General features: G+C 40.0%; 1 protein-coding gene across 1 annotated transcript in view; it reads right to left on the minus strand.

The window, feature by feature from the left end:
- Positions 1 to 27509, minus strand: part of NEGR1 (neuronal growth regulator 1) — a 663072-nt gene that overhangs the window by 235880 nt on the left and 399683 nt on the right. The window contains exon 5 of the mRNA XM_075536828.1: positions 19732 to 19852. Coding sequence (XP_075392943.1) covers positions 19732 to 19852 — 121 coding nt within the window. The remainder of the gene's footprint in view (positions 1 to 19731; positions 19853 to 27509) is intronic.

The raw sequence follows: 27509 nt of genomic DNA on the forward strand, positions 1-27509 counted from the left end.
GTGTAGGGTAAGAGAGGCATGCTGTTTTGGGCCCAAATCTGGCATATTGAGATAGGTGCGTGAACAGGTGTATTGTCATGGTGGCAAAACCAGTACCCTGTCTTCCACAAATCAGGCCTTCTTCAGTATACACTGTTATGCTATCTTTTCAGAACCTCTAAATAGAATGCATGATGAACTGACCTGGTGGAACAAACCCCAAATGCACTATGAGATGACATTTTCATCCATTTGGGAATTTGACAGACATCCAGAGCAATGTTGGTCATCAATCAACATTTCATCTTTTTTGAAATGAGAAAACCATTCATACGCCTGAGTTTTTCCCATAGCCCTGTCCTTGTAAGCTGTGTTCAACATCACAACAGTTCCTGCATCATTTTTCCCAAACAGGAAACAAAATTTCCCAGCTGCCTGCTGTTCTCTTAAAAATGGCCACCATCAGCACCATCAGCACCACCACCACCAAAACGAGGTTCAAGCAAAACTGTTTTTACATAAAAATGTACTGTGACCAAGAGACACCAGTGGGTGTACTAAGTCAGAGCAAATTGCTTGGTGCCACCTAGTGGGAAAAATATGACCTATGAAAGTTCCACCCAGCAAAATTCCCGTTTGTTTTGGGTACCCCCTAGAAGAACTTCAGATACTCAGGGAACCCCTACTTTCTAGAGCCGTTGAGGATGAATAGCTTTGGAAATTATCACCTGAGGAAATCTTTAAATCTTCAACCAAAATAATCCCTTCAATTCATTTTGAACCAAATAATAGTTAGCTCAACTAGAAAAGATTTAAGTGGTATATATATTTAACTTATTTGCATGTGAGCAAATTAGCACAGCAACTTGAAGGATGAATGAGAAGCTCGAGGGGAGAGGAACAGTGAGCTGGTGTTAATGATGATGACATAGCCTGGAAAAATTGTCAAGAAAGAGTTTCACAATGAATCTTGCACCAAGGTAATGTTCAAGTGTTGCAAGTTGTGATGTGCATATTATTACACACCTTCTTTTGTCCAACCATTTAGTTATCCAGATAGAATACCTAATAATTAACTGAAACCTATAAAACTTCCCTTTCTCTCTGCTTTTTAGCTGCTGAAGACATTTTATAATTTGTCTTATTTCTCCTGTTTCTTATCCATTTCCTTCAACTGATCCCAGAAGCATTTTCTTAAGATAGGTCCTCAATCATTTCACATCTCTTGGAAAGTCCTCCAATGGCTTCCCTGTGCTTATGGAGTCAAGTCAAGATGTCTTATCACAGTATTTTAGCAATCCCCTTGCATGCCTTTCTAGCTCTACCTGCTAGCACACCTCTCACTCCCAGCACTGCAAGACATATAAAGCAGCTCTACACCATGCGCACCCGCAAACAGCCACATTCTTCTCCTGCCTAGGGTTTCCTAGTGTCCTTCCAGGGTTTTAAACTGCTATCTCTAAATATCTGGCCTCCAAAATCACGTGGTCTTCCCGCAGCATTGCACAATCCTCAGATCTGAGCTTAATAGACTCTTCCGGTGCCTTTAAAAGACTCATTTTTTCCTAATTAGTCTTATTACATTTGTGACTTTTATAATTGGTACTAAACACTAAGTTTGAGTATGAAAACGCAAGTAAGCCTACTTTCAATTTTGCATGATTGGTCCCAAGTTTGAAATAAAATACCATGCAAAGCCATCAAGGAGAGTTCACCTCCCAGCTCGCTGACATAGGGTCTCCAACCCTGTAAAGCTGTTTGTGGACACAGAGCCTCACCTTCTTCCACAGAGCTGCTGCTGGGTTTGAAGGGTCCACCTTATCATTAGTAGCCACTGCTTGTCCCACAGCACTGATCTTTCAAAAGAAAAAACAGCAACAAACACACTGTCCCCAGCTGATCTGGCCTCATAGTAAATCAGAGGAGACCCGCCCCTTTGGTTTTCTGAAGCCATACGTCTTTACAGCAACAGAACACCTCAAAGTGCTGACCTTGGAGGTAGCAGCTGGCTCTAACCCTCTATGTCCCCAGGCCTCCTTACCGTGTCACTAGTTTTTCTTAATCATATGCAATTATGGCTCAAATAAGCATTCTTTACTTACTCTCCAGTAGCTTAAATGTTTCTATTCATTTCACACGTTTGCCCTTTACTTCTCTGGACTCTGATGACAGTGTTTTCACAGGGGTGATATGACATATGATTTTTAAAAGAGTAGCAAACCATCAGAATAATTATTAATGAACATAAGGTAGGACTTAGAAATGCAAGTTCTTTCCATGAAGGAACTTATTTTCTTTTTATTCCCCCCACCAAAAAAAAAATCGTATCACAGATGATAGATGCCCAGTGTTTTCATATTTGGAATGAAGAGGTAAAACTCTCAAGCCAGCAGGGAAAATGATTTTTTTAAGGATTTGGAGTGACTATGGGATTATTTCCTCTTAAGCACAGAAGAGGCTTCGTATAATTCTAAGAGTTTTCTTCCAATGGAAAGGATAAGATAAAGGGAGCGAAAGAGGATGCGTGAGCACAGGTTTCTGTCAGTAAGCCAAGAAGAGGGATTGCTTGGCACAGGATTACAAAAGTGAGGGTCTACCTCCAGTTCTGTATTTCCCTTCCAAGGTCAGTGACACACATCTGACATTCCATTTTGGTTTTTGTTTCCAAGTGTAATCTATTTGGGATTAGGCAAGGGATGTTTAAAATAGTACATGTGGTAGGTACATAATCTGGTGTCAATTTGGGATTTGAGAGGATTAGGAGTTGAAGGGGTGAAGTCTGGCCTGTCAATTGGGTCATAGCCAATGAGACTTCTGTGTGGGCATGGCCTTCTGGGAATTCCAGGATTTCTTCCTTAGAGGAGCTACTCTCTCTACTTTCTCTCTCTCTCTCTCTGTCCACTCCCTGGGAGATGCTCTACAGACAAGACACATGGCACTACGCCCTGGGAGCTGGAGAAGCCCCATGAAGCCACCTACCCTGATGCAGCTAGACCTCTGGAGCCATGTAGAGACCCCTGTCAGTGCTGAGATGCTTACAACACCACTGGATCCAGAAGACTTCCAACCCACAGGCCTGTGATCCTCCTACATTCAGCATCATTGCATGTATTTCATGAGTCTGAAGAGGACTTTATAGATTGGTATGGGACATATGGGCTAATATTAGATTTACAGACTTAATCTGGACTGTACTGGGATGTTTTCTCAATATTCAATTGCTCCTGCATATAAACCTCTTTCTTATACACATATGAGTGTCTGGGATTTGTTTCTCTAGTCTACCCAGACTAACACAGTACACAATGAGTTAAACATACATAGTTTTAAAAGGAAACATCAGTATGTACAGTAAAAATTTCATATGGGCAAAATTATCCTAGAAAATTCCTTAGAGACTTTACAACCCAGGGGCAAGGGAAGAAGTGCTCCAAAAATAAATGGTGAGGAGGGTGTAGGATGGCTGGTGGGGCATGAACAAGTGCAATGCAGCCAAAAGAGGAATTCCTGATACCCAAATGAAAGTTGAACATGATAGTGGAACAAGAGGAAAGTCAAATAGAGGAAAGATCTAGGAGGCACAAGTGTCCATTTAGCTGAGATGCAACAAAGCCTACAAGGAAGAAGCATACAAGCCCGTATAATCATGAGGCATCAATGGGATCAGGTATCACTAATCAAAGACCCAGAACAAAAAAAAATCATATCAATGTGAACATGGGGAAGGGCAGAGTGGAGACCCAAAGTCCATCAGTGGACAATTGGACACTCCCTCACAGAAGAGTCACAAGGAAGAGATTAGCCAGTCAGAGTGTAGTAGAACACCGATGAAACAAACAAATTTTCTCTAGTTATTTAATGCTTCCCCCCCTCACTATCATGACCCCAATCCTACTTTACAAATTTGACTAGACCAGAGCATGTACGCTGGTACAGATAAGAGCTTGCCACACAGAGAATCCAGGACAGATGTTGCTCTCAGGACCAATAATGAGAGTAGTCACACCAGGAGGGAAAAGGGAAGGTGGGAGACGAAAGGGGGAACTGATCACAATGATTGATATATAACCCTCTCCCAGGGGAACAAACAACAGAAGGGTGGGTGAAAGGAGACAGCAGTTAGTGTAAGACATGAAAAAATAATGATTTATAAATTATCAAGGGTTTATGAGGGAGGGAGGGGGGAAGGGAGAATGAGATGCTACCAAGGGCTCAAGTAGAAAGAAAATGTTTTGGAAAATGATGATGGAAACATATGTACAAATGTGCTTTACACAATGGATGGATGGATGGATTGTGATAAGAGGTGTAAGAGACCACAATAAAATAATTTAAATAAATAAATAACAACAAAAAAATTAGAGATTTTACAACTTCCTCCAAAATAGATTGCAAGCAGGTCAAGATGGCTCATAAATAACCGCCTGCCAATTTTTACTGTAGTTTTTAACTCATCTTTAAAATTTTATCTGGTTTGGGTCTGATTGTGTATGCAATGAACTAGCTCAGAAAAGCAGACATATGGTTTAAAATTAATGTTATTATTTTTACTAAGCTTTTATTTTTACACGTAAAGATATACGTTCCCAAAATACTGCTGGCAATTATTTTATATCACAATTCATGTTTGAGTACTAGAAAAATAGTTTCATTCTTCTTCTATTTTAAAAATAAACTTCATATCAAATGCACACCATGGAGATTAGAGCCTCACATAAAATGGGCGAGCCTCACAGCAAGAGGGATATGTGAATGAAGACCAAGAGAGGGAAGAGAAGGACAGAATATGGTAACAGCTGAGGCAGCAGACACTCAACTGATGCTGGGCCTCAGACTGCTGGGAAAGGACCCCCCACGCGGGTTCTGGGAATGCGGTGCTCCCTTCCATGATGTCCACTGAATAGCCTGCTGCTAAGGAAGTGCTGCCTCACAGACAACCGACTTCCCCATCCCTTGGGCTTGGCCAACTCCTAAGGACCTAGTTCTATCTCACAACCTTTAAGGCTGCAGATTCTCTAGGTTTGAACGTGTTCTGACCAGTGTTCTAACTTCCCAAGATTTTAACCCAGGGAAATACTCAGCGGTCACTAGGCGATGGTGTGGAAGTTCCCTCACAAATGGGAGGCAGGTTAAAATGATAGAGTGGCCCCAAAATAAATATGCCAGAGGGGGATAACAATCCCTTCCTCGGCAAGGACTCCAATGCCTGAAAGGCCTACTTTGCAGGCTCCATTAAAGATATTGTATCTCAATTTTGAATGGAAACTTTTACCTTATACACTGTTAGCATTCATGCTAGAACGACTCTCTATCAGCCAAGAACAGAAGTTGTTTAGGCATTTACCAGGATGCTGCCTACCCAGTGTGGCTCTTAACAGGATTGGACGACCCTCCATTCAAGGCCAATGAGCTGGAAGTCCTGCAGATTGCAGGATGCATAGAACTGAAGGTGAGCATTCACTCAGACCTCTGTAGTGATGTCTGGCAGCCAGTGGGATGTGGCAGGTAGGGGAAATGCCATGCAAAAGAGACCAGGATGCTGGTAAAGCTGCACACAGACATTGGTCAGCTGATGGTCCGTCCCGTCTCCAGCAGACCCAGAGAAATCAAAGCCAAGGTACCAAGGACATTTCTATAAAAATAGGAGAGCTCTGAAACAGAGCACTGAAGCAGAAGGGGTTTCCACCAGCCGCACAAAACTTCTTCACCTGGCAGTGGATAGCAACATGCTAAACATCCCTACAACACAGTGCTGCCAGTGGCAAAGCGAATGCCCTCCCTCCTTCTGAATTGCCATTTCACATACCAAAAAGTTCTATTCTGAATGATTTCTCTGGGAAGATTGAAATGTGGCCTAAAAACCACTGAAACGCACATGACAATATACCCGACATTCTCTTCTCTGAATCGAGCTTGTCCTTGTTTTCCGTGCTGGATGGAGGACTGCCGCTCCTATAGAAAAGGTCCCACCGCCCTGGTCACGGATGAAGTAATAGACCAGCTTGGTCAAGTTCCTCACACATCACGCGGGCTCACAGACCTCTGCTTGTTCCCGCCTCTCTCCAGGTAGCCACAAACGAATGCTTTATTATCAGAAAGCTGCCTGGAATTTTGCTTTGTATTCTTCCAGGAAGAATTTCATTTCCTCATGAGCCACTCTACTTTCAGAGCCAAACGAAGTTTTCTGTAGAACCATCTAAAATCTAGATGATCAATCAAAAGAACCCACGGTTGCACTGGCTTATACAAAGAAAGAAACAACGGAAAAGAAAGAATGGGGTTTGTTTTGTTTACTCGTTGCCTACAAGGGTTTTGCATAGATTTTATACTTGAGTAGACAACTTTAATAACCCATATTTATACTGTTACAGAGGTAAATATTTGGCCAATTTAAGCTTTTAATACTCATTAATTAACCCGGTTGCTAACAAGCAATATGTCAAGGGGGCATTTATGGAGATCTAGACAAAGACATGTACATGCAAATATATATATATATATATATATATATATATATATATATATATATATATATATATATATATATATGGATGGGAAAATAGATCTATATGTCTATATATGTGTAATATTAAGGTGGCGGAAGGACCTTGGGCCTCTACTCAAGCACTCCCTCAATGCATGAATACTTTCTTTTAATAAATTGGCACTCTACGATGCTCACTCTCCCGACACAACTGCTGAAGCCAAAGTGGGTGAACAAGTAAATGTGGTGAAGAAAGCTGATGGTGCCTGGCTATCAAAAGAGATAGTGACTGGGGTCTTAAAGGCTTGACGATAAACAAGCGGCTATCTAGCTCAGAAGCAACAAAGCCCACATGGAAGAACACACCAACGTGTGTGATCACGAGGTCCCGAAGGGATATCAGGCATCAAAGAACAAAAAAATCATATCATTGGCTGCACACCTCCATGGTACGATCGCCGAAGACAAACAGGTGCATAAGCAAATGTGGCGAAGAAAGCTGATGGTGCCCGGCTATCAAAAGAGATAGTGTCTGGGGTCTTAAAGGCTTGAAGGTGAACAAGCGGCCATCTAGCTCAGAAGCAATAAAGCCCACATGGAAGAAGCACACCAGCCTGTGAGATCACGAGGTGTCAAAGGGACCAGGTATAAGGCATCATGCAATATATATACACACACCACAGTGAATGAAGGGGGAAATGCAGCGTGAAGACCCGAGGCCCAAATGTCGACCACTGGATATCCCCTCACAGAGGGGTTTAGGAGAAGAGATGTGTCAGTCAGGGTGCGAGGTAGTACCAAAGAAGAACACAGCTTTCCCCCAGATCCTGGATGCTTCTTCCCCCCAACTACCATGATCCGAATTCTGCCTTGCAGGGCTGGATAGGACAGAGGTTGTACACTGGTGCATATGGGAGCTGGAGGCACAGGGAACCCAGGGTGGATGATACCTTCATGACCAGGGGTGTGAGGGGCGATGCTGGGAGAGTGGAGGGTGAGTGGGTTGGAAAGGGGAAACTGATTACAAGGATCGACATGTGACCTCCTCCCAGGGAGATGGACGGCAGAGAAGGGGGGGAAGGGAGACTCCAGATTGGGCAAGATATGACAAAATAACAATCTGTGGTTTATCAAGGGCTCATGAAGGAGGGGGGAACGGGGAGGGAGGGGTAAAAAAAGAGAACCAGATGCCGAGGGCTTAAGTGGAGAGCAAATGCTTTGAGAGTGATTAGGGCAAAGAATGTACTGATATGCTTTATACAATTGATGTATGTATATGTGTGGATTGTGATAAGAGTTGTATGAGCCCCTAATAAAATGTAAAAAAAGAAAAGAAAAAAAAGAAAATGATTAGGGCAAAGAATGTACGGATGTGCTTTATACAATTGATGAATGTATATGTATGGATTGTGATAAGAGTTGTATGAGCCCCTAATAAAATGTTTAAAAAAGAAAAGGAAGCCAGTCCTTACATGCTAGAGTAAAATCAGAAGCTGACTTTGACTATAGCTATGTGACCAACAGCAACCCTCTGACATAGTAAGAGAGTGAGCGTGAACCTTCTCAACTGCCTAGACCAGAAGGTGTCGCTGCGGACTTCAGGGTAGCGATTTGGCCACCTGTGAAGGGAACTGTGCTCTTTTAGTAATGCACCTTTTCCATAACCAGAGATCTTGCAATTGTCACACGCACGGAGGTCTAAATGCTATACTTATTCTTTTATGTGTTCACGGTCATTATCAAGATTTTTTTTTTACTCTAGTAACACTGATGTCCTTAGAAACTTTACCCAGAAAAAGGTTGGAAAAAATTCTTGTCTGCCCTCCTTCGGTTTCATTTCTTCTTAGTGATGGACATTTAGTGAACAACAGTAACAATATTAATTAAACAAAAAACCCCCCAGCAAATCTCCCTTCCCTCCTCCAGTGGAGGCAGGAGGAGATCTGAAATGGCATGATGTTTACTGAGACAAACAATTAAAAATTAGATCTGCTCTTTATAAAAATGAAGGCATTATATATATATATATATATATATATATATATAGAGAGAGAGAGAGAGAGAGAGAGAGAGAGTTTCCATGATGTGGCTTTTTGAAACTTAAGATGATTAGAAAAGCAGGCCTACACCATTTAACTTTTTATTCTTATTGTGTTTTTCTTTCTTTATCTCCTCTCTCCTATGTCTCCTATTCAGCATCCCAAGCTTGAAGAGTTTAATCAATAGGAGGAGGCTTCAAAAAAAAAAAAAAAACAAGGAAAATAAATGAAAGTGAGAGATAATGTAATTTTTTTCACTATTGTATTGGAATCCTCTCATCAATGAAATCTATTGCCAGACCACCATATAGGAATATGCTTTGAGTGAAAATATTCTGCTTATAATGTGCTATGAAAATGCAGCTTTTCCATCTAGCTCAGAAGCTAAAAAGTCCACATGGAAGAAGCACACCGGCCAGTGCGATCACGAGGTGCCAAGGGACCAGGTATAAGGCATCATGCAAAAAAATATATATATATGTGTGTGTATGTATCTATATGTGTGTATATGTGTATATATATATGTGTGTGTGTGTGTGTATGTATATATATATATATATACACCATATTAAATGAAGGGGGAAGTGCAGAGTGGAGACCCAAGGCCCAAGTGTCGGCCAATAGAGATCCCCTCATAGAGGGGTTTAGGAGAGGAGATGGATTAATTAGGGTGCGAGGTAGTACCGATGAAGAACACAGCATTCCCCCAGATCCTGGATGCTTCCTCCCCCCAACTACCATGATCCGAAGTCTACCTTGCAGGGCTGGATAGGGCAGAGGCTGTACACTGGTACATATGAGGGCTGGAGGCACAGGGAATCCAGGGTGGATGATACCTTCAGGACCAAGGGTGCGAGGGGCGATACTGGGAGAGTGGAGTGTGAGTGGGTTGGAAAGGGTGAACTGATCACAAGGATCCACATGTGACCTCTTCCCTGGGAGAGGGACAGCAGAGAAGTGGGAGAAGGGAGACTCCGGATAGGGCAAGATATGACAAAATAACGATGTATAAATTACCAAGGGCACATGAGGGAGGGGGGAGAGGGGAGGGAGGGGAAAAAAAAGAGGACCTGATGCAAAGGGTTTAAGTGGAGAGCAAATGCTTTGAGAATGATTGGGGCAGGGAATGTATGGATGTGCTTTATACAATTGATGTATGTATATGTATGGATTGTGATAAGAGTTGTATGAGTCCCTAATAAAATATAAAAAAAAGAGGAGAAAAAAATGATTAGTGCAAAGAATGTACAGATGTGCTTTATACAATTGATGTATGTATATGTATGGACTGTGATAAGAGTTGTATGAGCCCCAATAAATTGTTTAAAAAAAAAAGAAAATGCAGCTTTTACATGAATGAACTGTACTAGATGTGGAAAAGACAGGGTTCATTAAAGAAACAGAGAAGTATTTTAGCACATTTTGCTGCTTTTCCTCCGGGTAGACTAAGAGGTGCAGTTCACCTCCTCATATACCTTCAACAAAGTGAATGCTCAGGTAAGATGTATGAGCTGCCTAGAAGATCAGGTAGTATATATCCAGTAGAATAGAGGGTGGGGGCGGACAGGAAGGTCACTGAACTTTATTATGATTTCTCAAGTTCATTTCAGGCCTGTACAGTCCAAAATTAAAAATCATTATTCTCTAGACTGAAGAGCTGACATTAACCCGACTGAAAGAAGGCCATCACTCCTCTCTGTAAAGTGAACATGACATCCTGTATGTGATCTATTCTGGGCATATTGCTATCCACTCAATAGAACCTCTATCAATATTTGTGCACATCAGGGCCTGTATGTTTTGTGCATATACATAACGAATCCTTCAGAGCTTGACCACAGGAGCGGTGATAACATTTTCTCCTTAACACTGATGAAAACTAAACAGTAGACAAGATTTGGAAAGGAGAGGCTTGCTAACATGATATCTGCTGTACAGTATGGCAGTAAAAACTGCAAGGACTAAATTCAAAATCGACTGTGTAAAAATGTCAAAATATTTTAGTTCCTCATCCTTAAATTCAAAACCTCTACTCTTTAGGTATAGATTAGCTTTTTACTGGCACATTGATACATGTTAATATTTTGTTATTATTTGCTTTTCATTTATGGGAGAATTTTGGATTTACACTTGCATTTTTATATTAAATTATAAGGAAGAAATCAGAAAGAAAGCAAGGAAAATTTCCAAAAGTGTTGCTACAACAGACATAGGAAATAAAATACTATATAAAAAGCCTGAAGCAGTTCATATCATTTTGAGAATTCAGAAGGCATAACATTCTAGGCCTTAGGCTTGGATTTGAGGAAATCTAGAAAAAGAGGAAGAAATTGAAATAAGTAAGTCAAATGTGATCTAAGACAATGCAGTAAGGTTTCCTTCAGAAAATGAAGTAAAACCTGCAGATTTTTACTTCAGGTTTAAGCCATATATATATAAATGTCAAATCACTACAATTTATTTTTATAGGCTTTATTCTAAATGAGTATATGGTTCTTAAACAATAGTTGAATTTAATATCATCAAAGCCTCTATTTGCTTAATAGTACTTTGGATGTTCTAAAATTGCTCTTTCATTGCATACAAGTATTACCTTGCTTCTTATCAGCCTTCTCTATTATAATGGGAAAAGAGGGTTTAATTTTTTTTTTACTCTTAGTAGAATTGAAATGTATGTAGAATAAAATTAAGTCTTTTAGGGCTATCCCTGTGAAGAGTATTGATCAAGTATGGTGTTAAAAAATTGCCAAATGATTCTAGGAAAGGCTACATAATTTTAGGTGCCATCGTGATGCTTTTCTAAGCAATGAAATATATTACAGGTCAAATGAACACCATTTCTAATGGAAAATGTAAAAAAAAAATCCTCCCTGAAGGAAAAAGATTGATCATCACCTTTGAAGATGGTATCTGATATTTTTATCAATTCGTGTAGTTCTCTCGAACTGAACAGGTTCATCCTATGCAGGCAATGCGATATTAAAGAAATTGCAGAGCATGGCTCCTGCAACTAAGTCATAAAGGAACAGAATGTCTGTCTTGCTCTTTCATGGCTCGCTACATCGGGAAAAACCAGATGCCATGTCATGAAGTCAAGCAGTTACTTGGAGGTCATGAAATTCACAGACGCACCCAACTAACAATTAGCACTAACTTGGATGTCATGTGAGTGAGCTGCGTTGGAAGCAGACTCGCCAGCCCTAGAGCAGGGTCCCTGTGAGGCAGCATGGACTTGAGTTGAGTTAGGCTTAGAGATGTCCGGCACCAGATGACAACATGAATGCAATCTTAGGAAGAATCTTAGTTGCTCAGTGAAGTTGCTCTTGGATTCCCAGAACATGGAAACTGTGTTCAATAATAAGTGTTTATTGCTTTAAGCTAGTACATCGTGGGTTAGTTTGTTATCTAGCCTTAGGTAACTGATAATGGGGGTGCATACCTGGGAAAGACCATCAGCTGAAGGGCTGACAAATGTAACATGCAACCTAGGAGCAACTTACAATCAAAGGCACTTGACCAGGTAAATAAACACATATGTCTCACTTTTATTGTCAAATCTGAAGAATACATGAAAGGGATTTAAAGAACATGAAAATGGTTTATCTTTAGTAAGTTTGTCCTTTCCTTTAATTTGTTCTTAGGTTTGCATTCTTAAAGGTATTCATGTTGCTAATTCCCAGGGAAAATGAATGAAATTTATAGGATGTTGAAGAATTGGAATCAGAAATAGAACTAAGGATATTCATGCACTCCCTCGAAGTTTTGTTTGCATTTATTTTGGTTTTTGTCATAACTTCCTTATGCGTTGAAGAGCTTGAATTAGAAAGGAAGATTTTTATAAGCATTTCCTGAAGTAGGATTAATTGATTATGAGGGTTATTTCTAAATATTTTTCAAAGCTGTTGCTGTTAGGTGCTGTCAGATAGGTCCCCACTCATGGCAGCTCTATCTCAGTGGAATAAAATACAGCCCAGGTTTCCACTATCCTCACAATTATGCCTATGTTTCAGCCCATTCTTGCAGCCACTGTATCAACCCATCTCCTTAAGAGCCTTCCTCTTTTTCAAGGAGAGTCCATTTTTGCAAACATAACGACATTCTCCAGGGATTGGTCTCCCAAAACCATGCTCAAAGCAGCTGAAGAGTCTCACCGTTCTCAATTTCAAGGAGCATTTGAGCTGTTCTTTTTCCAACAAGCATGTGTTCCTTCTTTTGTTAGACCATAACCTATTCAATATTCTTTGACAACCCCATAATTCAAATGCATTCTTCCTCTTGATATTTCCTTATTCATTGTCTAACTTTTGTATGAACATGAAGTAATTGAAAATATCATGACGTGGACCAGGCACGTTTTATCCTGATGGTGGCATCTTGGCTCTTACGACATTCAAGAGGTGTTTTGCAAAATACCATTTTATGTTTTTACTTTTAAATTTTAATTATTATTATTTTTAATCATTTTACTGGGGCTCATACAACTCCTACAACCATTCACACAAATATCAATTGTGTAAAGCACACCTATACATTCGCCGCCCCCATTATTCTCTCAAAACACTCACTTTTTGCTTGGGCTCCTAGAATCAGCTCCTCATTTTTCTTTTTTGTTCCCCCCTCCCCACTCCCCTCTACCTCATGAACCTTTGATAATTTATAAATTATTATTTTATCATATCTTACACTGCCCGATGTCTCCCTTCACCCACCTTTCTGTTGTCCATTACCCAGGGAGGAGGTTATATGTAGATCCTTGTAATCAGTTCCCCTTTTCTACCCCCCCCTTTCTTCTTCCCTCCTGGTATCACCACTCTCACCACTAGTCCTGAGGGATTCATCTATCCTGGATTTCCTGTGTTTCTAGTTCCTATCTGTACTGCTGTGCATCCTCTGGTCTAACTAGGTTTGTAAGGTAGAATTAGGATCACGATAGTGGGGGTGAAGGAAGCATTTATGAACTAGAGGAAAGTTGTGAGTTTCATCAATGCTACACTGCACCCTGAGTGACTCATCTCCTCCCCACTACCCCTCTGCCAGGGATAGTCATTTGTCTCCAGATGGGCATTGGGTCCCCATTGCGCACTCCCCTTATTCATGGAGAAATAATTTTTTTTCTTTTTGTGCTTGATACCTGATCCCTTCGACTCTTCATGATCCCATAGGTTGGTGTGCTTCTTCCATGCGGGCTTTGTTGCTTCTGGGCTAGATGGCCGCTTGTTTACCTTCAAGCCTTCAAGACCCCAGACAATATACCTCTCAATAGCTGGGCACCATCAGCCTTCTTCACCTCACTTACTTATGCACACATTTGTCTTCAGTATTTATGTGGGAAAGGTGATCACATAATGATGGTTTTTTTTTTCCTTTGGTGTCTGCTACCTGATTCCTTCAACACCTCGTGATCACACAGGTTGGTGTGCTTCTTCCATGTGGGCTTTGTTGCTTCCAAGCTAGATGGCCACTTTTTTATCTTCAAGTCTTTAAAACCCTAGACGCTATATTTTTTGATAGCCAGGCACCATCAGTTTTCTTCACCACATTTGCTTATGCACAGGTTTGTCTTCAGTGAAAGTGTCAGGAAGGTGGGTATCATGGAATGACCGTTTACTTGAGCAAAGTGTTCTCATATTGAGGGAGTGCATGAGTGGAGGCCCTATGTCCATTTGCTACTCTACTACTAAACCTATAAATATATGCCCATAGATCTATTTCCCCATAATCATACATATATTTACTTATGTACATGCATATATATATATATAGGCTTCTATGTATGCCCTTTGCCTCCTACTTCTTTCCTCTATTTCCTTATGCTTTCCTCTTGTCCCACTACCATGTTCAGCCTTAATTTGAGTTTTAGTAATTCCTCTCCATTACATTGCCCTAAGTCACTCCCTAGCAGTCCTCCCAACCCCACCCTGCCACTGATTTTGAACCACTTGTTGTTCCCTCCATTTTATTTTGAAATATTGCTTTCATTGTGGATCCAAATAAAATGAATTTTTGACAACTTCAATATTTTCTCCCCTTATCAGGACATTGCTCACTGCAAAGTTGTGAGAACTTTTGTTTTGTTTTACATTGATGTGTAATTTATAATGAAGACTGTAGTCTTTGATGTTCATCAGTCAGCACTTCAAGTCCTCTTTGCTTTCTGTAAGCAAAGTTGTACCATCTGCACATTACGGGTTTTTCATTCTTGTTTATAAAGTACCAGATACCAAATCCTAAAGAAATTAAAACTTTCCAAGGCTTGCAAAATCTTACCCCATTCTATCAAAGTCTCTGATAGCTTCACTCACCTGTTTTGGGATGGTCAAGAAGCCAACTCCGATGCATGCTGTGTCTGTCTATCTATCTATCTATTTATTTATCTATCTATCTATCTATCTATCTATCTATCTATCTGCCTATCTATATGTCTCTGTGTCCCTCTAGTTCAGTGTTCTTGGCTAAATAAATTGGTAAATCATAATGAGCATAGGTTCAAGGAGCTGTTGTGGTGCAGTGAGTTAAGCATCAGACTGATAACTGAAGTATCAGCTGGTTAAAGCTATTATTGATTGCTATGTGGAAGAAAGCCAAGACTGTCTCCTGGGAGATTTACACTGAACACCTCGGGAGCAGTTCTCTGTGGTATAGGGTCACTCTGAATTGGAATGGACTCAACAGACATATTTGTATGTTGTCTCTTAAGCTATAATTGAAATGGTGTGTTTCTATTGCTATTTAATCTTGGCATTGATAATGAAAAAAAAAGTTTTCATAGACTCTAAAAGTCCTTTACCCATATTACGTCCCGTAATTTTGGGCTCAATCCATGGACTTTAACAGGACTTCAAGACTTCATAGCTTTATATTTTAGCTCTATCACCAGTTGTATCAATGTGGACAAATAGATTAATCTGTGCCTTGGTTTTCCAAAGCACAAAAACATTTAACAGGGTTGTTAAAAAATAAAATAATTTTTTTATTAAACAAGAATGCAAAGCATTTCCTGTTAAGTAGCAAGTGCTATTAAACAGATGTGTCAGTCTTGGTACTTTAGAGAAACAAATCCTCAGAAACTCATTTATAAGATAGAATTTTGTATAAAGGGTAAGTACACATCAAGAAAACATCCCAACCCAGTGCTGTCCAAGCCCACAAGTCCAACATTAACCCATATGTCTGACACCAATCCACAAAGTCCTCCTCCTTCTCACAAAACAGACACAATTATGTGCCAACTGCAGGAGGAAAGCTGAATCAGTGAACGTGTAAGCATCTCAGTGCTGGCAGGGGTCTCCACACCCAGGGCTGCATCGGGGGAGGTCCATGCGGCTTCTCCTTGGGGATGTCTTGCAAGCTGAACCAGGGAACTGGCTAAGGTAGCTGCATCCTAGTCCGACCATCAGAAAGCAAAAGGCCCAAGAACTCGAAAAGTGAGGTTCACCAAGCCATTTACCTCTCCACCCTTCAATTAACTCCACATGTGTTCATTGGCCAGTTTGGCACAATAAACTTTAACTAACTCAACAGATACTTTGAATAAGTGAATATTGGGATATTCTGGTCTATGAAGCCCATTAGGTAAATTCACTGTGTAAGTAAGATAAACACTGTTCTATAACCAAAATTATCCTGTTCCCTACTAACTTCATATACTTGTTTGTATTACAACCTATTTAAAAGGAAATTAAATTATGGATATTTGGGAATTTGAGAACACTCAAATACAATGCTAAAGATGGTAAATGTATATACTTTACTCTGAAAGAAAACTGTTTGTCTTTGAAAAGTATATTTGATTTTCACAACTCAGATTTTCCCTTGGGATGGATATTTATGTGTGCATGGGCGTATGTGTGCATGTGTTGGTAGGCTTGAATGTAGAAAATACATCTACCTTTTCTTTTAGAAAGTAGTTCTAAACTCCCTTGAGACTGGGTTGAAAGGTGAGTGAAGGGGGGTGTGGTAGTTCTATAATCTATTGTCAATTTGAGACTTACATACGAAGGGGTAGAGTTCAACCTGTCTATCAGGTAGCAGCTTGATGACCTCATTTGGAGGCAATAATGAGATAAATCGCTCACTGGAGGTGGAACACACACACTTACCCACTGTAAGACATTTCCATTCACAAGACACATGGAGCCAATGCTAGAGCTCCAGAGCCTGAGGAGCCACATGGAGACCCCTGCCAGCACTGAAATGTTTACATTGTCACTGGATCCACAAGACCTTCCACCCACTGGCCTGTGATCTTTCTGCATTTAGTGTTATTACATGTGTTTCATGAGTCTGAAGAGGACTACATAGATTAGTATCAGACATATGGGCTAATATCAGATTTATGGACTTGATCTGGACTGGGCTGGGATGTTTTCTCCATATTCAATTGCTCTTATATATTAACTGCTTTTTATAAACATATGAGTGTATCTATGAATTTGTTTCTTTAGTCTACCCGACTAACACATTATGGAACTTTGGTAATAGGATACTGGAGAAACAAATAATAAAAATGGAGAGTAAATGCTTGTTCAACCTCTTCCTCCAGGTAGTTTTTCTTCTTTGGCTAGCCAGGGGTCAGCTATTGCCAGGAAGTCACTGGGTTGTTTACTGGAAAGAATATGGGGAGTTAAAGTTTTGATTATTTTCTTTGGTTGTTGTTTTTGATTATTCCCATTTGAAATAGTGAAAACAAATGTGATTAATATCAGAGGCCTACTCCCATATTTTGTATCAACAGAAAACATTAGATAAGGATTAAGATAAGCTAATTAAGGATTAAACTAGACTGTTTTAAGAATTGAGAATAGTATCTGATTCTACTTTGATTATACTGATTTCTTCTGCTTATTATCGTTGATCTAATGATTGATAGAAATGATTATTGGGAAGTATGAAAATAGAGAGTTTGTAAGCCTACTTTCATTGAGCCATTAAAATTTGAGTTTTTAAATGGGTTAAGACACACCTGCAAAAAAGATGCTGAAAAGATAAGCCCCACCCAGTGCTTTGGAGTAGTCAGGGTATTTGCATTCCAAGAGACCTGCCTAGGGGATTGTTGACAGATTGAAGAAAAAAGGCACTCTTTCAAATTTTGAAGTTTGAACTAGTGGTTTTGTCAGAGCTGGAAAAAAATCGGGAACCATGAAGAAAACTCCTCTCTAGGACTGAATGTTAAAGGGGGCAGGCTGAAATACTTGCTAGGCGACCACCTGGGTCACCTTATGAGTGGAAGTAAGAGAAATGCAGCAATGAAGAGATGGGTTGGGTCTGGTCACTGACACCCATGGACCTGGTTTACAGGAACTGGAGGAAATGAGAGCAGGTTGACTGGTCTGAAGTACAGGACCTAGCACAAGGGGAGTCAGGGCTTGTTGAGAATTTGTGATGGGGCCCATAATCTAAAGGCAAGGCAGCCAAAGAGCACCCTGTTGAGCCTAAGTGAGGCAGCGCACATTGAGATGGTCAGAACCCGTCCAGATGAGAGAAGACACGTAAGCCTGTGAACTGGTGCATATTGCTGCAGACTTTATGGATGGCCTGTCCTAATTGGACTTTGCTTGTGGATGCGGAATTCACAAGGTTTCAACTGGAATGAAGATGCTTCACACCAAAGATTCTGGTTGTCTCCTCAGAGCGCTGGGTTGATGTGACTTGGCAGTATAGCTATTGGATACCCACAATGGGGAGGATCAAGGCATGAAGTCATTGGCTTACAAACTTTCATAGGTGGGGGAATATATTCATAGAATTATAGGATTGAGGTGTAGTTGTTACTTAACTGCAATTGTTAGGCATAGAATATTGTTGCTTTGTTCACTTATAGAATATTTTTTGTTTTGTTCACTTATGTTTAAATGGGGGCGGTACATATTGAACTATATGCATTTTAGTTCTATCTTGTTAGGTCCAGATATGATTTCATTATTGTTTGTTTTAAAATTATATATGGCTAAATAGTTGTGTGAAAGTGTCAAATTGTCAAGGGGTGGTCTGTGGTAGTTACATAATCTGTTGTCAACTTGAGACTTATGAGTGAAGGGATAGAGTTTAGCTTGTCAACCTCATTTGGAGGTGCTAAGGAGATAAAAAGCTTGCTGGAGGCAGGACACAAGCTTACCCACTGCGAGACCTTTCCATTTGACAAGACATATGGAGCTAAGCTAGAGATCCGGAGCCAGAGGAGACACATCGAGGCCTCTGCCAACACTGAGATGCTTACAGCACCACTGAAGCTGCAAGATCTTCCACCACTGGCCTCTGATCTTCTCAGATATAGCATCATTGCATGTGTTTTGTGAGTCTGAAGAGGACTTTATAGATTGGTATCGGCCATATTGGCTAATATCTGACTTAAGGACTTGATCTGGACTGGGCTGGGATAGTTTCTCAATATTCAATTTCTCTTGCATGTAAACCTCTTTCTTAGACACAAATGAATGTCCATATGAATTTGTTTCACTAGTCAGCCCAGAATACCACAGACCCAATCCTCTGCCTTACATCTTCCAGGTAACCCAAAGGGACCACCTGTTTTTATCATGGCGGTTGATAACAGTCAAAGAGGTTTGGATGAGTCAGCTGGTTGAAAGTAAAGAGAAAGAACTTAAGTCCTATCTTCCCCATTCAACAGCTCTTGCCAAGGCTTCCCGAAATTCTGAAGGGTGATGCTTACATGGACCCATTTAGAGAGCCCTAGAATCCCCTCAGTTAGACATGTAACCATGTCTTTTTATCTCCTCTACACTCCCTTTCATGACAGAATATCAAAAAAAGATTGCTAAATAAAATTGTTCAAAGTCATCTTGGAGAAGAAGATAGGTGAAAGAGCTGAGCCTTATCAAGGCAGTCGGAAATAGCAGCTCCAATTACAGCTTTGAAGTGCTCTCATGGAGGCTGTGCCCAAGTCTTGCCAGTGTTGGTTTCCTTCCAAAATAAAGGCGGTTTCCAGTAAAAGTCATGGTATACTGGTTCTGAAGAAGGGGAAGGCATGGAATGCATCAGTGATTTGGGAGTTTGCACACTTTTCTAAGATCATATGAACCAAAGTGGACATTTATTCCCGATGCTGTTAGCTGCTCATCCCTCCCACGTGGGCCCCTTCAGTTTGCCTGCTGGCGTGGAGGCTGCTGAGACTCATTCCAACCAGTTAAGGAAATTGCTAAACGTAAGTATCTGAAACACAAACACATTAACTCCAAGTGCTTGAAACACAGTGATAATCTGAGTCCTTACTTCTTCTCTCCTTTGTACCATTCAAAGGCCGGAGGCGGCACACCTGCACCTTCGCATCTGATCAATCCGCTGCGTCCAGGGGCCACAGTGCCAGATTTAATTTCCTGAATTGTAGGAGCAACTGGAAAAAAAAGAGACATAAACAAACAATAAAAACTGGAGGTAAGTAAACGGAAAAAGAAATCTTCCGCAGAAGTATCACACACACACATATTTTAATTCCCTCTATATTCAAAGCAATCTTATGCCTGATAGGCCAATGCATCACATGGTCAGTGTTTTATACTTCTAATCCAGGACGAGATATTTGCAGCTTCGTTTTTCAGGTTGGACAATAGATGAATGCTCTCAGCTAGTGCAGAGTAAATGCAATACACTTTGGCCTCTCTGGGAAAAATGGTATTGGTGAGGAGAACACTTTATCTGGATGCCAGTCAAACTATGCTTCAATTATAGTTCTCCTTTATTGAGTGGCTACTGGGAGTCAGGCTGAGACAGGTACATTATGTTTATGATTTTCTTACAGTAATACTTCAAGGTATATAGTATTATCTCTGTTTTACAAATGTGAAAACTGAGTCTCCAAGAGGGTAAGTAATTTGTCTAAGGTCATGCAGATTCTTAAGTGCAGACTTTGGGTGTAAAGCCTGGGATATTTCAATATTCTGATCTTTTCTGCCTAGTCTCTGTGCTATTTTAGAACATGACGCTTCCTGTTAGGTGGCAGCTTCCCCACTTCCCCAAGTTCAAGGCCCATTTATGGTACCACTTTCTGCATGCTTGATGCTGATGTCCTAATAGTGCTAACAACAACAACAACAACAAAAACACCTTTTAGTAGTCTATCAGACTCTCTCCTACTATTTTTTTGATGGGCCTGTGTAGAAGTCCTGGTGATTGGGTGGAACTGAGTAGGTCACATGATACCTATGGAAGAATTAGTCACAGAACATGCTCTAGTCGCAGGGTGAGAATTCATAGATATAGTGCTCATTTTTATTTATTTGCATATTTATTTTCTCTCTCCTCTAACCCTTTCCTTTCTGCCCTCCCTGCCCTCCCCATGACCTTCAAAGTCTGTGTCTGTTGATGTGAAAACGATTTTTCTTGATTTTTTTCTTTTATAATGGCAGTCTTTACTGTGTTTGTCTTCAGCAAATTGACTAACTTTGCTAATCATACCTTCCAAATTTTCCCATGTTATGAGGTATTTGACATTTTCCTCACTGTTTTAGGGATATATAGTATTCCATTGTATATATGGTATAGTGAGTTTCACACTGCACTACTAATCTTAGGGTAAGCAGTTCAAATCCACCAACTACTCTACAGGAGAACGCTGCAGTTTTCTATCCTGTAAAGATTGACAGTCTCAGAAACCCATGGACAGTTCTGCCCTATTTGGTTACTGTGAATTGCAGTAACTCAATAGCAGTGAGTGTTTGAGAATTTTCAGGAGCTTATTGCAAATACTATATTCTCTATGTTATATTTTAATTACTTATGAGTATGTCAATCTTCCATGTCGGCTCCCTGAATGCAGGGTAATTGTAGACTCGACCTTGCATATTGTGATATAAAATCACTGCCTGACACAAAATTATGATTGTAAGTCTTTTTGTAGTATGGTCATTTATTTATCCAACAGCTAGTTATGGAATGACTGGTAGATAACAAACAGTCTCCAAGGAACAAACAAGTCAAACTCACTGGCATATTAAACTTGCATTGTGGAGGATGGGGTGACAAAGAATAAGCAGTACATACAATAATAACGAAATAAATTAAAGATTTGTCGGCGATAAACATTATCATAAAAAAGTTTACAGAGGGGTACGAGGGATTGCAGCACAGAGATGATTGAGATTTTGTATAATCTTCACAGGCTGTGGCATCAGTGAGTGCTTGATCAAATGTGAGTCTATATATTTCTGTGAAGGTACTTTGCATAGGACTACCATTCAAAATCAGTCAGTGCTAAATAAAGAGATCACTTTCAGTTACATGAATAGCCATGCCCCCAATCAGTTGTTTGTCTTCAATTATAACACAGAAATCCTGCCAGAACTTCCAACCTTTGCATTTTACATTGAAGAGTGGCTTCCAATCTGCTGACTTTCTCCAAAAGTTTTGACCTTGCAGTCCCCAGAATTACATGTGCTAATTCCCTAAAATCTCTTTCTGCTTCCACCTGTGTGTGTATACAATAACAATTATTGCAAGTATGTATGTGTATACACATGTACACACATAGCACACACATATATGTGGTTCATATACACATGTGGTTATATACCATATATACTTGTGTATAAGCTGAGTTTTTCAGCACATTTTAATGTTGTTTTTATGGCAAAATTAGGTGCCTTCACTGATAATCAGGTTGGCTTATACTTGAATATATACGGTATATACATATACATATCTAAACCATGCATATCTAAATTACATGTCTTATATATGTGTGTATGATATCTATCTGCTGTGATGTATAAGCACACACATATACATGTATATATGTAGTTAGTTGGTTAGATTTAGAGGTAGATATCCTATTGTCCTCTTATTCTGGAGATCCTTGACTTGTGTAAGAGCTAGAGCACTGGTAAGAAGTTATCGTAAAACTAGCTGCATTGGCAGCTCACGTCAGTGTGGCAACAATGGAAGTGTCAGTGGAAATTGATTGAGTTTGGGGATTTTGTGAAGTTGGAGTCAACAGAAAGACTGGACAGATGGACCTGGTATATAAAATAAATAAATGAGTTAAAAAAATTTAATATATCTTAAGAAAGTAGAGAGTTAGAATTACCATTGACCAATATGAAAAGACCATAAGTGCAAAGTTTTGGAGAGAAACATTAATTATATGTCTTTTATGAGTAGTTTTCTGCCAACTTTTTAATATGATACATATTTTAAATTACCCAGTGGAAACAGTTCAATACAACAGGAACCTTGAAGATGGAAATACTAGTTCATTCAGACAAATGACTTGAGTAAATGTGTCCTTTGGATATATTTTTTATTTCTTTGGAAAGCAATAAAAAGTACAGGGCTTAATGTTTTTTTCAATATGCAGTGAATATAATAAATGTAAACACTCTTACAACAAAACATTGCTTTTTCCTTTTTAGAATACTGTGGAAAATATATCATTTTCTATTAAGGGTGATGATTCCATTTTAAATTTAGCACCTCCATTTCTCTGTGGACTTTTCATTCTCCCCAGTAAAGGTTCAATTTATAGTTCTGGGGGAAAAACATCACAAAGAAATATTTTTAATAAAGTACCTGTAACAACTTGGTGAAAAAATGCCTACCAAATAGGTTTGAATGAAAAAATGTTATGAGAACACACACACACACACATACACACACACACACACACACTGCCACATCTTTCTTCTACAAAGCAGCTGGTCAGTCAAACCAGAAACCTTTTGGTTAGCAGCCTAGCACTCGAACCACTGTGCTACCAGAGTACCTTCAAATATACAAAAGACAGCTATAAAGCAAAAGAAACCCCCCAAAACCCCGCTTATCTTCAATTATCAGTACACCGCTTTGGCTAGGAGAGGTGCAGGTACACTGCATTTTTGCTCTTGTTCCCACAGGCTTTCATCTCTCTCCTGTCACACTAAGGGGCCGTAATCTTTTATGATAGCTAACTATTATTGAAGATAAAATAACCATATGCAGCAAGATATCCATCACAAACTTCTATTGATAACCTGGTTAGTTTAATTACTCTCTTGTTTGTCAAGGGGGCCATGGCTCATTACAAACAAAACCATGAAATCCGGAACATTGCCTGAAAACCCAGGCATAATGAACTGAAATAAAAGTCTAATGTGCCACTAGAAGATTTTAATGTAGTACAGTGAGCATAGTGTTCAGCAAGGGTAGCTTACCACCCACGTTTAAGAGACATGATCCCATTTTCTCCAGGTTTACAAGCTCTTGTGATGGACACTGTATGAAGAGACCGTTCTTAAGACAAGCCAGGTGGCCAAGGCTCTTCTCTTCCTTCTCTTGATGGTGACTGCTGGCATCAGAATCACTCTTGAGCACACACACACTCTCCGATCTTCCTTCCCGTTCCTCAGGCAGTCAGTAGAATATGGTGTAGTAGGAGGTTTGTTAGCAGGGTTAAATAAATAAATACATTTAGACGCACCTAATATTAAGACTCCCTGCCCCCGCCCCACTGCTATCAAGTCAATTTGGACTCCAAGCAGCCCTATTTAGGATCCTGAAGCTGTCAATCTGTAAAGGAGCAGACAGCCTCATCTGTCTTCCAGGGAGTAGCTTGTGGGTTGGGATGCCAGGCCCTGCTTGCAGCCATCCATGTAAGCTTCGCCAGCAGTGCCACTAGGACTTTAGCCCACCTACATGAGACTGCTATTTTAAACAGTGGCATAGCTTTCAGGATTGCAGCCAGCTTGCAATACCACAGTCTAGCAAATTGACAAACAAGCTCACCGATGATGGACAGGTTCCAGTGGAGTTTTCAAGTCAGGTGTCCCAGCCAGAAGGACCTGATGACCTCTATTTACAATAAATCCTGTCAGTGAGAACCTTGTGCGCATCAGTGGAACACTGTCTGCTAGGAGGATAGTAAAGGGAAATCAATTTTTCCGGTGGAAGATACTCAAAATGCAATTAGGAAGAAGCTGCCCCTCAAAGTCGAGTGGCCCTTCCTGGAGACTAGCTTTCAGGACCTCCGTCTGTACATGTGGCATGATTTAAGATGAGAAGAAACAGCGGCACATATCCACCAACAACAATTGAAACATGAGATGTATACAATATGAATGAAAGAACACCTTCCAAGATCCGCAGCCTAGGCCTTAGTGAGCGAAGGCTTTCCTCCCTTTTGCTGTCCTGCTTTATCAAGCATTCTAGCCTTTGTAAGAATGAGATCTCTCCTGATTACATGGTCAAAGTACTTAGGGCAAAGTCCCTCCAATCTTGCCTCTTGAGTATTCTGGCCAAACTCCAATCAAGGCCGTCTTAGTTGTACTTTTGGCAGTCCACAGTAGCTTCAAAGTCTTTGCCAACACCATAATTCAAAGACACCACTTCTTCTTTGGTCTTCCTTATTCAGTGTCCAATTGCACATTCATAGGAGGCAAATGAAAATAGCACAGCTCAGGTGAGGAGCGCCTTAGTCCTCAGAGTAACATCCTTGCTCTTCAATATGCTAAAGAGGTCTTGGACAGCAGATGTACTCAATGCAACATGTCTTTAGATGGCTGCCCCCATGAGCATTGATGGCTGTTTCAAGCAAGATGAACTCTTTGACAACCTCAATCTTTTCTCCAATTATCATGATGTTACCTATTGGTCCATTTGTGAGGATTTGGGTCTTCTTTACAATGAGTTGCAATACACGCTGAAGGCATCAATCCTTGATCTTCATATGCAATTTGAATAACAGGTTATAGGATTCAACCCTGATTCATACTTTTCCTTATTTTTAACAAAACAATATTCCCTTATTGTTATCACAGCTATCTCTTGATCCATGTACAAGCTCCACGGAAGCATAATGAAGTGTTCTGGAATTCCCCTTCTTCTCAAAGTTATTCAGAGTTTATTATGATTCAAACAGTCACATGTCTTTCTGGAGTCAATAAAACATCGTAAATACCTTTCCAGTATTCTCTGCATTGAGCCACGATCCATCTGACATCAGTAATGATACCCCTTGTTCTGTGTCCTCTTCTGAGTATGGCCTGAACCTCTGGCAGTTCCATGGCAATGTATTGCTGCAACCATTGTTGGATGATCTTCAGAAAAATTTTACTTTCATCTGATATCAATAATATTGTTCTATAGTTTGAGCATTCTTCTGGGTCACCTTTCTTGGGGAGGCGGGGTACAGATATGGATCTCTTCCAGTCAGTTGGCCAAGTCGCTGTCTTCCAAATTTCCCCGCATAGTGCTTCCAGTGCTCCATCAGCATGTTGAAACATTTCAGTTGGCAGTCTCTCAATTCCAGGAATCTTATTTTGACCAATGATTTGAGTGCAGCATGAGTTTCTTCTTTGTACCATTGGATCTTGGTCACATGCTCCTTCCTGAAATGGTGAGATGTAGACTAGTTCTTTTGGCTATTGATTCTACGTATTCTTCCTATCTTTTTCTGCTTTCTGCATCATTCAATATTTTACCTAAAGAATCTTTCAATGTTGAAGCTTGAGGCTTGCATTTTTTGAGTTATTTTTATTTAAGACATGCTGAGCATGCACTTTCTTTTTGGTTTTCTAATTTGTCTTTTTGAGCTGCCCCTTAAAAAGGTCTGTTCGGCTCTTTGACTTCATCATTTCTTCCATTTGTCTTAGCAACTATGATTAATACCAACTTTCAGAGTTTCTTTTGATACCCGTTTGATAGTTTCTTTCTTTCCTATCTTTTGGATGATCTTTCACTTGCTTCATACATGACCGTCTTTTTTTCCTCCTACAGCTCATCAGGTAACCTGTCATCAGTGTTCCACGTGTTAAATATGTTCTTGAGATGTTTTCAAAGTTCAGGTGTGATTTACCGAGGTTATATATTAGCTCTCCTATATTTGTTTTGATTTTCTTCAATTTCAATCTGAACTTACATGTAAGCAATTAACTATTCCACAATCGGCCCCTGGCCTGGTGTTAGCTGCTTATATTGAACTTCTCCAGTGTTCTTCTTACAGATGTAGTTCAATTACATGTTCATGTATTCCACCTGGAGAAGTTCACAGGTATATTCACTGACTGCACTGTTGAAAGGTATTTGCTATAAACAAGTCATTAGTCTTGCAAAATTCTATCACTAGGTCTCCAGCTTAATTTCTATCAACATGCCCATCTTTCCCAACCAATGTTCCTTCCTCTTTGTCTCCAACTTTTGCATTCCATTCACCAATAATGTTCAAAGTATTTTGATAGCATTTTTCATGAATTTCCAACCGGTATAAATATTCGATTTCTTTACCATAGCTTTGATGATTGTTGTGTAAATTTGAGTAATAATCATATTGATTGGATTTACTTGAGGGTGGATAGATATTATCCTATGACAGACAGCGCTGTAATTCAAGATCAATCTTGAAGTATCCTTTTTGAGAATGAATGCAACCACATTCCTCTCGATTATGCCAATGCAGTTATAGCAAACTGTATGATTTTTCTGATTCAGAATAACCAACACCAGCTCATTTCATCGTACACAGGATAGGCATCTCTTTGCATACACGGCAGCTCCCGTTGTTCCCCTTTGAGTGCCGAGGTGCTCATCTGGCAGCTCTCCGACAATGTTCTGCTTGCAGTCACTAAGATTTCACTATCAGACAATGTTCTGATTCAATATATGGATTTTCAGTGGCTACTTCCTCTAATGGGGAGAGGGGTCTCCTGTGCTCCTGGTAGCTGTGCTGAAACTTGTTCACTTTTAATGACCCTGTGGCAATTGAAATCCCTGTGACTAAGCTTGTGAAGCATAGCAATACATAAGCCATGACAATACTTTAAAGTGACAAACAAGTGGTGGCTTGTCTATATTTGTATATAGTGCACAGACTTTTAAAAATGTTAATAGGCAGAGATACCTCTTTGGGGACTAATGTGTGTCTGACGATTTTTCAGTTTTCTCATATGCTTTTGAATGGTGGACAATGAATTAGGAAAACAGATTGATGCCTTTGGATTATGTTGTTGGCAATGAATATTTAATATATCATGGATTGTAAGAATAAATAATATGTATTGGAAGAAGTATAGCCAAATTGTTACCAG

Source organism: Tenrec ecaudatus, chromosome 1 (genome assembly GCF_050624435.1).
Source record: "Tenrec ecaudatus isolate mTenEca1 chromosome 1, mTenEca1.hap1, whole genome shotgun sequence".
Taxonomy (NCBI): domain Eukaryota; kingdom Metazoa; phylum Chordata; class Mammalia; order Afrosoricida; family Tenrecidae; genus Tenrec; species Tenrec ecaudatus.